Source organism: Anoplopoma fimbria, chromosome 16 (genome assembly GCF_027596085.1).
Source record: "Anoplopoma fimbria isolate UVic2021 breed Golden Eagle Sablefish chromosome 16, Afim_UVic_2022, whole genome shotgun sequence".
Lineage (NCBI taxonomy): Eukaryota > Metazoa > Chordata > Actinopteri > Perciformes > Anoplopomatidae > Anoplopoma > Anoplopoma fimbria.
The window spans coordinates 6,875,233-6,889,200 of NC_072464.1; the positions used below are offsets into that span (position 1 = coordinate 6,875,233).

A 13,968-nucleotide genomic window follows, 5' to 3' on the forward strand; every position below is an offset into this window, starting at 1 on the left:
CATGCATATAGAGCAGGGCTCAGCAGAGAGGGAGTGTGAAAGGTCTCTGCTGCCCCCTGCTGGCTGCAGGAACACTGGAAGTTGTGTCCTAATGAGGAGGGAAGCACAGCGGTCTCTTATGTGAGTGGCGTGCGTGTGTGGAAACAAAGCACAAAACAGAACACGGTTGCAATGTTCATCTTTACCCAGTGTCAGGTCGCAGGGAGAGAGAATGTGAAGGAGACTCTGTGTGTGTGTGTGTGTGTGTGTGTGTGTGTGTGTGTGTGTGTGTGTGTGTGTGTGTGTGTGTGTGTGATTGGGTACCAAACAAGGATATGCAGGTGTTGGTGGGTAACAACCTCCCCAGAGAGAGGCAAGCAGAGAAAGAAGGGGAGATGGAGAGAGAAAGAGAGATTAAAAGGGGAACCATTTTAGCCCCTCTCTGAGGACAAAGATGATCTCCATTAGTCTCTCTCTCTCTCTCTCTCTCTCTCTCTCTCTCTCTTTCTCTTTCAGTTGTGTGTGTGTGTATGTTTGGCTCTCTCAGACCACGTCCACACTAAGCTGGCTAAATCTGAAAACCACAATATCATCGACACTTCACATCCCTCTCTTTCAAGTTGCTTTTCTAAAATACCTGAATTATAGTTAACAGTCACAATGGTGATTTAACCAGGCAAGCTGTCTATCAAATCACAGTTCTATGATCGCAAAGTCATGCGACAAGTACAGCTTCAAGACAACACCTGTGTCGTGCAATTGGTTGTACTGTGTATTGTTAAATGAGTGATAACAGCGTTTTCGGAGGGGACGGAAAGTTGTCTGCTTAGCTTTACCGCCACTGCTGTTTGTCCTCACCAATAATAATCCACCGGCATCAGAAATTTGTGGGAGAAAAAACACAAGATGTGGTACCTCCATCGCTTCCGTAGCCCCAGTGGTAACAATTGCGTCCGTTTCCATAGCTACGCTGTAACTGTTGTTCCAGCTTTTGTGTGTATGGAGCCCCCCCTCCCCTTGCCCACTGCAAGCCGTTATCAGTGGTGTTCATCCAAACAGTCACAGCAAAGAATAAGCTTAGACGCTACACTGTCACACAAATGCATTGTTCCTCCGCAACGTCTTTACCAAACAGGTACTGACTTCTCAATTAGAAACAAAGAAATAATAAACCTGTCTTCTCGGTGCAAAGAAATGACTCTTGTTCTCTCTCTTTCCATCTCACTTTGTGTGTGTTTGTCTGTGTGTGTGTGTGTGTGTGTGTGTGTGTGTGTGTGTGTGTGTGTGTGTGTGTGTGTGTGTGTGTGTGTGTGTGTGTGTGTGTGTCCTCAGCTGTCACTCGGGTTTCAGAGGCCCCCAGTGTGACATCAAAGAGTACAACGTGCTCTACGTGGTGCCAGGCTCTGGCAAACTGCACTATGTCCTCATCGCCTCTATCATTGGAGCACTTCAGGTGGTCATCATCTGTGTGGTGGTGCTCTGCATTACCAGGTGAGTCATGCCCTAGCACACACACACACACACACACACACACACACACACACACACACACACACACACAAACACACACACATTCAAACACAGACTACTTAATGAGCCTGGCAGCAGTATTTTCCATGCGGTCTGTGTTTGGGAGTCACAAGGGGGCTGTGGAGCTCCTGAGCCTGGAGGAGACAGCTGAAAGGTCACCTTGCTTACACCAGAGAGAGAAAGTATCGTCACAAACCCTGTGGTTGGACACTCGCACATGCACACTCACACACACACACACACACACACACACATCAGAAAACATGCAGCGTGTTTCGTACAAGCAAAGATACACAGAAATATCTGTGTAGACATACAAACTTGTGTTTGAACAGACGTTTTGTATTCACAGTAAAGACGCCCACACTCACACACACACATACATATATATATATATATATATATATATATATATATATATATATATATATATATATATATATATATATGGGCCTGGGGCTTGTCTGCCTCCAGCCAACCTAAGCAATTTATGACATTTAATAAGAGTTTTAAAAGAGTTTTGGCGGAGACAAAACTGCTCCTCTGAGCAAAGGAGGGGAGGAGGATGGGGGACAAAATGAGGAAAGGGGGCATGGGGAGAGGTTAAGGAGAGAAGATAGAGGAGGAAAGGGAGAATTACAACATTGAATACAGACGCTGTTCAATTAGTGTTTCCTGCTGCTCAGGGATATTCATTTAAAGCGAAAAAAGTATTAAAAAAAACAATCCACGATGCATCACACGGCTCTCACTTGTTTCAGTGGGGTTTAGTGAACGGACAAAATGTGTAGAGGAATGAATATATCCATACAGACAAACGCTATCTTGACACTTTATGAGGTACACCATGCTAGTGTCAGGTTTGACCCCCGTTCTTAATTCTACGTGGCATTGACTCAACAAGATGCTGGAAACATTCCTCTAAGATTTTGATCCATATTGACATGACAGCATAACACAGTTGCTGCAGATTGGTCAGCTGAACATCCATTAAGCGAAAATCTGGTAAAGTCTAGCAACACATGTCAATTTCAGCTTGTCACATGCATACAGTCTTTTCAAAATAAACTTCCATCTTCACAGGAAACTTCTGAGTTATGTTTAGGCAACAAAATTAAAGGTTAAGGAAAAGATCATGGCTTGGTTTTAAGTAATTACGGTAGTGTTGTTACTGTAGCATTTGACAAATTAATCAACGTTCACTTCTCGTTTCACACCCGACACAAACAGCAGTCTCCTGGTTGACCGTTTTTTTGTTCGACCCACCCACCTTAACCTACCTTTAACCTTGCCCTCCCTGTTTGGGTTTTTTGTGGTCTTTATACTTCCTGGTTCACAATTATGTGGATTGCATACAAATAGATTTTGTGGGATATCCACGAATTACAGTGCTTTCAACTTAGTGGGTGTATCTCTGAACGCTGTACGAGAGCAGCCTCTCAGTTGGTGGATTGAGGTCTGGTGACTGTGGAGCTCATTTGAGTAAAGTGAACTCATAGTCATGTTATAGAAACCACTTTGATTTGACCTTTGTGACATGGCGTGTTATCCTGCTTGAAGTAGCCATTAGAAGATGGGTACACTGTGGTCAGAAAGGGATGGACATGGTCCAATACTCAGGTCAGCTGTGGCATTTAAATAATGCTCAACTGGTACTGAGGGCCCAAAGTGTGCCAAGAAAATATCCCCCTCATTATCATTACACCACCACCACAACCAGCCTGAACCATTACTACTGGGCAGGATGGATTTGTACTTTCGTGTTGTTGACACCAAATTCTGAACCCTACCCACCGCTCACTGGATATTTTCTCTTTTTCGGACCACTAGAGATGTTGGTTGTCCGTGAAAATCCCAGTAGATAAGTGTTTTTCTAAAATATTCAAACCAGCACATCTGCCAACAACAACCATGCAGCGTTCAAAGCCACTTAAATCACTTTTCCTCCCACATTCTGATACTTGGTTTTAACTTCAGCAGATCGTTTTGACCTTGTCTACGTGCCTAGATGCATTGAGTTGCTGCCACGTGATTGGCTGATTAGATATTTGCACTAATGAGCAGTTGACCAGGTGTACCTCATAAAGTTGACGTTTGAATCAGTGTCCTATCTCTGTTGGGTAGTCTGAGCTGTAGTGTTATGAATGCTGCTGGATGTGTTTGTGATTCAAGTAGGTTTTAAAGACTTGCCATTCACTTAAAGGACAAAGAGGCGGGAGTGGAAAAGGTTATCTCTACGCTTTGCCACCTGTGTATAACATCATGTCACATGTTGGAAAAGGTCTGCTCGAAAGGGATTCAGTGCAAGACATCATGTCGTTCACACACAATTCTGTATTCTTCCTACTGTGGACACATGTGAGAAAAAGACCAAAACTAACATTAGTTTGTCTCTCAGAACTGAATTATTCATTTGAGCTTAAAGCAGTTAGCTGTATGAGTGAGTGACTTTTTTAACCCAAAGTTAGATTTTTCAGGCAACATTAATTTTTCTCTGCGCTGTTGGTGGAGGTCGTTGAGCACTACTGGCTGGAAAAGTATTTTATCTTTATTCAATCAGTATTTAATAACGATTACAAATTGAACATTAATAACTTGCAAGGCAGTAAAGGACCTTTTGTATTTTAAGTAGAGAAGCAATGATAAAGAATAAAGTCATAAAAAACTTTTTATTTATTTATTTTTATTTGTGTCTGACTTCATTGTGTCACTTCTGAAATCAAAAGTAGGCCATTATTTGATCAAGAGTACATCCTGGACAGTTTTGGGGACTATTTTCAGATGTGGACTGATACACCTTTCATGCACTAGTGACTATAGCACTCAAAATACAGAGCATTATAGTGAAGCAACATGTCTCCCAAAACAATGGTGTGGCTCATTGTTGAGTTTTTGAGCAACAATGGAGCTCTATGGCACAGAGGAAAAACATACATCAGGCTTTGATTGTAGTCAATTAATGTTGGCTTTGGTCTTTTCCTTGAATTTATTGACATAAGAAAAATATTTCCAACCTCGTCCTTTAAGAAATTCTTTCAGGACAAGCATACTGAGGTTTATGAAAATATCAGAATTGCATCAGAATGAGCTTTCACAGCTGCAGAGCGTCATAGCTAACCCCTGCATGTATCTCCTTGCACCCCACGCTAACCTTCTTCTCTCCTGCACAGGAAGTGCCCCCGGACCAACAGGATCAACCGGCAGAAGCAGAACAATGTCCACTTCAGTACAGAGAACACCATGCGCGCCTCCACGCGGCTCATCTGAGTCCAGACACTCCGGACCGAGTCCACCTCCACTTTACGGGGCACTGTGGCGTTAGATGTTTCCCCCTTTGTAGGCCAACCCCCGGAAAATTAGGATCTGCTTCCCCCCTCACTCCTCGCCCTCCGTCCCAGTATGAACTTCAAGGATGCCCAGGGAGGATGGCGGTAAAGCAAAGAGCTGGAGTACCAGTCAGAGACCGGACTCGCAGACGTGGGGTGACATCAGTCCCCACCGCCGCCAACCCCCTCAGGTGCAGATGTGTCTCCCTGCACCGTGTCACTTCCCCCAGGTTTTTTTTTTTTTTTTTTTTTTTTTTTTTTTTGAAAGACTTTGAGGTGTTTGGGGGAGGGGGCATTGAGGATACTGAATGTGTGTGTGTGTGTGTGTGTGTGTGTGTGTGTGTGTGTGTGTGTGTGTGTGTGTGTGTGTGTGTGTGTGTGTGTGTGTGTGTATATGAGTGTATGTGTGTGTGTGTGTGTGTTTGGGGGAATGTGTATTAGATGTGTGAGCTTTGGTAGAGGCGGGCTAGCCGGTGTCTGTCGTTTCTAGATGAGGGGTCAAAGCAAAGCGGGGTAGTGAAAACCAGGCTAACGGGCTTTAAATGAGGTGCGTGTTGTTCGGTCCAGTAAGGGGGTGGGGGTGGGGGGTTTTCGGGGCTACACGTGATGCCTTTGCACCTTGTGTTATAGGAGACCTTTGACAGAGGGCACAATGTTATTATAGAGCTCTCTGTTTGGGTTGTGACGATGACGTCGGCTTCTGTATCTTGGGTTCTATTTCCAATAGTTATTACTACATTGTCTTGATGGGGTCATTTTTCTGTAAATGTAAATAAATAATTTATATCACGAAATGTAACATGCTGTGTCGCTCTTTGTTTGTGTCGTGGCAAACTTATTTTACAATGATCAGGAAATAACATAGAGGCTAGTCAGTATCTTCAAATGTCACAATCATGTTTTTTGTAATGTCAATTGGGCTAATCTAGTAACTATATACAAATATATGTGACATTCTCTGCATTTTAAACTATTATTTTTTTATTTATAGTTTTTTGAAATTGTATGACAAAATGTGCAAATGAGGCATTATATAATGCTATCTTTGGTGAATTAAGGAGAAATCTACAGACACAAAAAGACAAAACGTGTAAAATATACACTTCAATCTATATTTTTGGATGTTTTCTTTCCACTAGTCTGAAAGAAGACATGGACACTTCATCCTTTTACTTCACTACACATTCTACTTTATACTCCATTATATTTATTGGACAGCATTGTATTATGAGTTACAAAAAAACTGATAAACTTACAGAATGTGATGTATTCACAGATTTAACTAACCAACAGTATAACTATTTTAAATTGGCTCCGCCTTTACCAACTACAGCACTTCAATTCTACTCACACTTAAATGCATCAGCAAAATATGGCTAATCTAATAATATAATACAAAACATTCACATGATACATTTTTTGCATTGAGTACTTTACTTTATAGGCCTACTTTAAGGGCATTTCAATGCCGGAATTTACTTTTAATGAATATCTCCTCTACAGCTGTGACTCTTTGTACACATGATCCTGTATCCTACTTGATCCTGTACCCCAAAAGAAATAAGACTGTTTATCAAAACTAAGTAGCAACATAACTCCTTTCATTTCTCCTTTCATTTCCATGTCCATCCCAGTATATATTCATGTTTTGCTATCGCCCTCGCTCCACATATTGTTTTCCTTTGTCGCTGTTGTGTCGTTTTAACCGACTTTCTACTTTTCAAATGACTTTGAAGTGCATAGAAATAAACATGTCAATCAATGAATGTCAGCTGTAATCAGATTCAGGTGTCCACCACCGCTAGATGGTGCTGTGCCGCAACCGCGCCTCACTTCCGCCGACTTCAGAGGTAAATGTGGGCGGAAAGATGATGCATGATCGGTCTATTTATTCAACAGGCCGTCAGTGACAATGGCTGCTGGTATTGGTTGGTTTATCTATTTTTTATGTGGCATGTATTGGGACACGGTTGTCGTGGCCGAGTGGTTAAGGCGATGGACTAGAAATCCATTGGGGTCTCCCCGCGCAGGTTCGAATCCTGCCGACAACGAACATTTTTTATTTGGAAAAAAAACTTTGGTTCATTCAGTATCCACGACATCTATGAACCACAAAATGTTGTAATTTATCACCGAAGTACTTCAACGGAGCGATGTTCATCTGTTACTGACCTTTTGGGGGATTGGTGCTGTGTTTGTGCTGCACTAAAGTCCCCGGAACTCTATCAGCCATCAGTGCCAACACTAGGATTAACCTTTGTGTAAACACAAGACAAGCTATTATCCATTTTTTACTAACTGCTTCCTGCCTAAGGGTTGACACCCCATGTGAGTAGGGCAAACACTTTAGCTTATACATATCACAAAGTTGATCACTTACATAAAGAAAATAACAAGTTTTCTGAAATGTTCGTTGAATATAGAGATCTACAGACGTAAATAGACAAAGTAGTGAAATTAACATCTAATTGCGTTTTATGGGTGAGTCCTTCCACTAGTTTGAAAGAATATGGTATTGAGGTCCAGAAAAACAGCCTTGGACAAGTGATGGAGAAATGTAAGTAAATCCAATCAATATATAAAGTTTACTACTTCAAGCAACCTGTCCTTTAGTTAGAGTGTTTACATCTTATATTGATTTATACTTAATTTGCACTTTTTCCTCCACTACATTTTATATGACGGCCAGTTGGTAGCTTCTGGTTTTGCAATCAAAAAGTGCTGTATTGTAAAAGATTAAACCAAACATTATATAAAATAAAAACATTAATATTTTTTTACATTACAATGATGTTAACAAATTACTGCACTTGTAATATCGAGACAATAATACAACACTCATTATGTCCTTCAACATAATGAGTATTTTTACTTTTTATTAACTTTATTAAACTATTTTTCAACACTGCTGGTTACATATTAATAAAGTCACCTGAGAAAGAGTTGATGTATTATAATTTAGACTTAAGGTAGTAGTTCATATATGAGGTTCTCAGGTCAGCTGTGGGTTCTTCTGGCAGACTTTAAAAATGTTCCCAGCGTTTTGTGTAATAGACCTGTGGGCATACCGCACAGACATGTTTGTTTGTCTGAAGAGGCCGTACGTTATTAACTTCAAACACTTCATAAAGTCAACCCAACTTTACTAACTTTAACGCAGAAAAATCAGGCAATGATGCATTCACACTATACATAAATACAAGGGTTTCATATGCGGTGTGATAAATCTGAAATAAGCAGCCTGAGAGCACCTATTTTCTCCTTTCTTTCCGACTCTTAGAGGCATCAAAGCTTTGTTCTTGTCCTCCTTAAACCTATTAGGAAGCTGAAATCCCCAGTGGAGAATGTCTAGTCCCAAAGCCTTTCACCTTCATCTTCCTCCACTTTCCTTTAGAGGAGTAGCTCTGTTTGGGTCGGAGAGACAGAAAAACAATATTAAATTGAGAGCATGAATTAATAGTTCCAGAGTAGAAGTTGTTATATGAGGCAAATTAGTAATTTGAGAGCGTGGATTGCTTTGTGTTTTTTTCACCATGGCATCTCCCGGGCTCCGTAGTCTGCAGTTCAACCCATTTGGCACACCCCTATTTGTGTACACATCTGTGTGTCTGTGTAGTACCCTGCAAACCCAGTCAGTGTAATCCTGTCAGTTTCCGGTCTTCTCCTGCTGGTTTGGGCTCAAATCCAGTGGGCCTCAGGCCAGGGAGGAGTACGAAGGAAATGACTGTGAATGTCTGAGTATCTGCTCTCATCTGAGGTCGAGCAATGTGGTGAATGCTATCATTAGTGGAAAGCAATACCGCGCCTATGGATTTCACTTCTTACCTACTTAAAAGTTTGAACATGTGAAATGCACAGGTAATTACTTAAAACAGTCAGCTAGGCCACAAGCTGTCAAAAATAGGAAACCCCACCTTGTTTCCAGGAAATAAAGGAAGACTTTAGTCACATGTGGACAGCATGTGATGTGATTTTCATTTCTGCCATCTGTGGGTGTACCATATTACTTGGATTTGCAGTTTAAACAGAGTAAAATGCAGGTTGGTTGAGCACAAAGTTTGCTCCAGTGACAGCGTGTAAGAGGTGGCTGGTGTAGGAGGAACATACCGCACCAGTATTTTATTTTGGATGCAACTTGAATATTACTGTTAGTCTTTTTAGATTAAATTTCAACATGAAACTGCTGCCAACAGTACAGCACATTAATAGTTTAGATTTTTTTCTAAGAATGTCTGGGTGACAGAACAGTTACTTCTGTGTTAAAACGAAAGTACTTCAAGTGAAATCAAAATAAATATGTTAGAAATTCATACAGAGAGTGGAATGTTCAAATCCTACTGGACAATAATAACTTCATCTTCAGTCTTTTGTGACTAACATTAGCGTTCTAGCATTAGCGAGGATGGTAATTAATGATAATGTCAGATGTTTGTCAGCTAACGTGTTGTTAAAGATTACCAAAGTTACAGTAGTTACCTCTGCAAACTTTTGCAAAGTATGTTATTAGGAAAGTTGTTTTGTTTCAACTTTTGTATTTTCCTCTATACGTTTAAGTTTAAGCACAAAATGTGTGAAAGTAACTTGTATGCCGCCAAGTTAAGCTAAGCTCTAAGCTAACTATGTCACTTTTTTACTAACACCTAACTTCAGCTTTAGCCTGCGTTTTCTAATAGCTCTGTTTCTTTGAAAAAAAATTATTTTAGTGTAAAGCATTAGATTGAATTTCTAAACATACCCCATGTCCCATGGTTTTATAGGACTAAAGTGAATGTTAGCTTCCATAGCAATCTACCATCACCTGCACTTTACCTAGCATCAACCAAGTTGTATTTGTTTAAGCCATTTAGCATAGAAACTTTATTTAGCTAGCTTTTCCCCTACAGACATGTTAGTACTACTAACAACTGGAGACAACAAATAGGCCTACATTTAACAACCAGCTGATGAACATAGTGGAGCATTTAGTATTTTAATAGCCAGATATTTCCCTCAAGATTTGGTTGGGACCAAAACAAAGTTATTTTGGATATTCATCAGGTGGCCAGAAACGTGACAACCAAAAGTTTCTTTACCGTGGGAATTCCCCCTGTGATAACAGTGTTGATGTGATTAGCACATAACCTTGAGGCTTAAAGGAACAGTGTGTAGGATTTATGGGGATTTACGGCAGAAATGGAATATAATATTCATAACTGTTTTCATTAGTGACATCGTGTTTTTTATAGCTTAGAATGAGCTGTTTATCTACATAGGGAGCGGGTCCTCTTCATGTGGTATATCCATGTTTATACAGTAACCCAGAGGGGACAAACTAAACACCGGCTCTAGAGAGAGCATTTTGGGTTTTCACATTACCTGAAGGCCACCGTAGTGCATGGTTCACAGCGGTGGCTCGCCTGCTAATGGAATAATCCATTCATCTGTTGTGCGTAGGGGTTGGCACATTGACAATGATAAAATAAGTTATTTGAGAGCATTGTATTAGTTATTTTAAGGGGTTGTGTGTATTATATCTAAATATCTTAATAAACCTTTAGCTTATAGGAGGGCCAATGCAGTTGCCAAGCCTAATGGTAAAGTCCGCTCCGGTCATTTTGTAACTCAGATGAGGTCCTAGCGGTCCCACCAACCCTATACTTACTGCCAAAGGTAAGCACAGAGGTGCCTTTTACAGGATTATATGTCTTTTGAATGTTCACCCTGTGTCTCGACTGAATGCACAAGTGAAATTAAGTGGAGTAAGAGTGTGGCAATGCATTGATGTGATCCATCTCAGACGGCCTCGGGTTCATTTGCGGTAGACAAAGACCTTAAAGGACCAATACATTGAAACTAAACAAACAGTGTACACAGAAATAATTCCCCATTCGTAGAATCCCCACCCGACACCTACAGAGCAGAACAGATAGGCACTCAGCTTTGGAATCTGACACCTATCTTAGAAAATCAAAATTCCAGAACTGGCTCCAAACCGTTTTAGACAGCATGTTTGAACGTGCAGGCGGGCTCCCCAAGGCATTCAAATGTAAATAATGTACATACCACTGAATAATAAAATGTCCTCTACTTGATACATTCATCTGGGGAAATTACAGATGACGTGGAGAGAAGCACAGGTGATGATTGAAATAACAGCAAAATCAAACTGTTTTGCTGGGAGGCACGTGGCTGTATTGCAGAAATCCACGCTGTGGGAACCATCGGGTCTGGAGAGCCTTTGCATTGATTTTACAATCAACAAAGTGCACCTCAACTCCTTTGGCACGGAAGGATTGGCCCATTGGTCTGACAATTGATGGTGTTGGACACATGAAAACATGAACACTCACACATACAAACAAGCACACACACAAGCATAAAGCTCAACACCTAGTAAATTGCTCCATTAGCTTCAGAATTGATAGCATCGCAGAAATCACCCACCACAGGAAACAAACACACACACACTCCTATAGTAGCATAGAAGGCCACCTTTAAATGAGTGTGTGTTCAGCACACGCTGGTCTGTGAAAAAAAAAAAGGGTAATTTAAAGATCCATTGCCATCTGTTTTGGTCCCAGCATGCCATTTTTCCACTCCATGGGGGCCTTTGATTTAGCGACAAAAGGGTACCATTGCTGCCTGCCTCCCCACTGTGCGACCAGACATCCAGTCTGAGCTGGTTAAAGAAATCAAACACTGCCGGGCATCCATCATATCATCATAGGTATCACCACCTGTGCGGAACTGTTGTTGCTAATCACAAGTATTAGGGGTCACATTTAAACACTGATCAGGGAACCTGTTTGTTGTGTCTCTTGCAGACGTCACATCACCTAGAGTGAGCAAAACTGACTATGAAGTATGTGGAAGCAGGTGGATGAGTTGAACTTTCTTTGTTTAAAAAAGGGGGGGAAATGACACTCTCTTGTACATATGGCATGTGATTATTGTGGTAAGGTATATTCTTTTCAAAATCATAATCCATCCCTCACAGTTACACATCCACAGTATGTCATTGTTTTGGCCTCAGGTTGCAAATGGAGATATTGGAAATATATTCTTGATGTCCTGATTGAACTACTGAAATATGTTGTGTGCTCCTCATTGTTTACAGTTTGTTTAGCAACTTGAGATTCAAGACTGAAGGATACAACGCCTACGACAGGATTCTTTCACCAGTTAAGACGCTAATTTTAAACCAATAAAAAGCTAAATCATTGTCTGGGGAACGCCTGTGGGTTCCAAAATTGCATACTCCACACTGTCTGTTTACCTGCAACCAAAGCTGTCTTTGTGGGAGACCATCATTAAAGGCTCCAAAAATGTTGCCTTTGAGTGTTTCAGTTGCATTCTTGTATCCCCATCAAGCAGGCGTTTGGTGTTTTGTGGCCTGGAGCAACCCAGAGGTGGACAGGGAGGGACCATGTCACCATCTTGTTAAGTCAACAGATGCATCCAGCAGTGAAGAGGACTGTTGCTGATGTAAAGGTGAAACAAAGACAAGGAAACAAGACTACCCAGTGCAGGTGATTTATCATGTGTGTTTAAGTGTGTGAAAAGTTGTTCCCACCAAGAATAAACAATCTCCTACTTTTTTGTGTATGAAATACAGTGTGGGCGTGGGCTTCAGGTCAGAACTCAAAACTTGTTATATTATCCATCCTGGTAGTTTGCCAGCAGCCAACGGTTGCAGCAATGCCACACCTCCTGCTGGAGGTTTTTCAAGCAACACAAGGACGGTTTCCCAGGATACGAAGCTCATTCATTCGATGATGTGACTTGCAGCAGCATGTCTGTTGTCGAAATGATGGAATATGCTGTTCTCTGTTTCTCCTGCAGTAGCTTCATCCATTACTTCTTTACGGATAATTTTATAGCTGAAGATTTCATTATGGAAAAGTTCTCAAGCAAAATAAGAAAATCTCAATCAATCATAATCACCTCTCGCAGAATATAAAGGTATAAATTATGATTGATGTATATATTATTGGCTATTGCTCCGTTTTACACAGGTCTAATTGAGTGTCAGAATTATAACATGCACTTGTGTTTCTAGGCCTCCAGAGGGCAAATACATCCATTTTCCTATTTAACCCATTCTCCGACAGCTTGTGCGCATGACATCATTGTTTTGAAGTGCGTTCTATTTAATGTAACTTTAGGAAGGTTGACCGCAAAAAGGAACCTTGAATAAATAGCAAGTGTTGCCTGCAAAACAGGCAAGGGAAAGACAACATTCCTTGACCCGGCACTGGGAACGTGTGAAACATGCCAGACCATCGGGAACACGGGAGGAATTCAGGAAGGCAGAAGATATGAGAGAGGAGGGGAAAGGGAGTGATGGAGAAAAGGGGGGGAGCAGAGGAAAGGAGAGGAAAGTTGGGGACAGCTGGAAGAATGACAGGATGGGAGCGTCATTCCGTCCACTCTAACCGAGGGGTGAAAGTGGGAAAGGTCAAGAGTTCAAGCGCGAGGAATGGGATTTCATACTTTTATGTTGAGAAAATGTGCGTGCCCCCAAGGAGAAGCAAGCGACAGAAGGATGGGTTGGAAACACTGGGGTTTTGAGAGAGGGGGAGAAGGAAACTTGCTTGTGGACAAGTGCGTGTCACACCCCCTCTCTACTCTGGCTGCTTTGAAGCTTGTCGAGCGAGTGACCTCAAGAAGAGGTGTTAGCCTTGGATGTTGACATGGGAAAATCTGTCAAGAGTGCTTCTGAAAGCATGTGTAGCTGGTGAAAAGATTGAGCTGTAACAGCAAAAAAAATTACAAATTCTAATGCTACCATGTCAATAAAGGTACCAATTTATTTTAAAAGGAATAGTTGGACATGTTGGTAAATACGCTTATATGCTTTTTTGCAAGAGTTAAATGAGAAGATTGATACCACTGTCATATCTGTTGGTCAATACAAAGCTACTGCGCGTAGCCGGTTAGCTTAGCTTAGCACAAAGACTAGAAAACAGGGGGATGCGAGATATAACATGCTGATGAGCAATCTTTAGAGGCGATGGTAGGAAGCTATTTTACTTTTGGACGGAGCCATGTTAGCTGTTTCCCACTCTTTTTAGCCTTTGTGCTAAGCTAACTGTGTCCGGGCTGTAGCTTCATATTTAAGGTACAACGTGGTATCAATATTCTCATCTTACTC

The 13,968-nt window shown here is 41.3% G+C and overlaps 1 protein-coding gene and 1 non-coding gene across 2 annotated transcripts in view; both read left to right on the top strand.

The window, feature by feature from the left end:
• The window catches only part of tmeff2a (transmembrane protein with EGF-like and two follistatin-like domains 2a), a 105,077-nt gene extending 100,020 nt beyond the window's left edge, over positions 1 to 5,057 (top strand). The window contains exons 9-10 of the mRNA XM_054615629.1: positions 1,312 to 1,470; positions 4,680 to 5,057. Coding sequence (XP_054471604.1) covers positions 1,312 to 1,470; positions 4,680 to 4,776 — 256 coding nt within the window. The 3' untranslated portion in view covers positions 4,777 to 5,057. The remainder of the gene's footprint in view (positions 1 to 1,311; positions 1,471 to 4,679) is intronic.
• Positions 5,058 to 6,804: 1,747 nt separating this feature from the next.
• trnas-aga (transfer RNA serine (anticodon AGA)) lies at positions 6,805 to 6,886 on the top strand. Its single transcript has one exon. It is a non-coding gene; the product is annotated as a tRNA-Ser (tRNA).
• Positions 6,887 to 13,968: the final 7,082 nt, after the last annotated feature.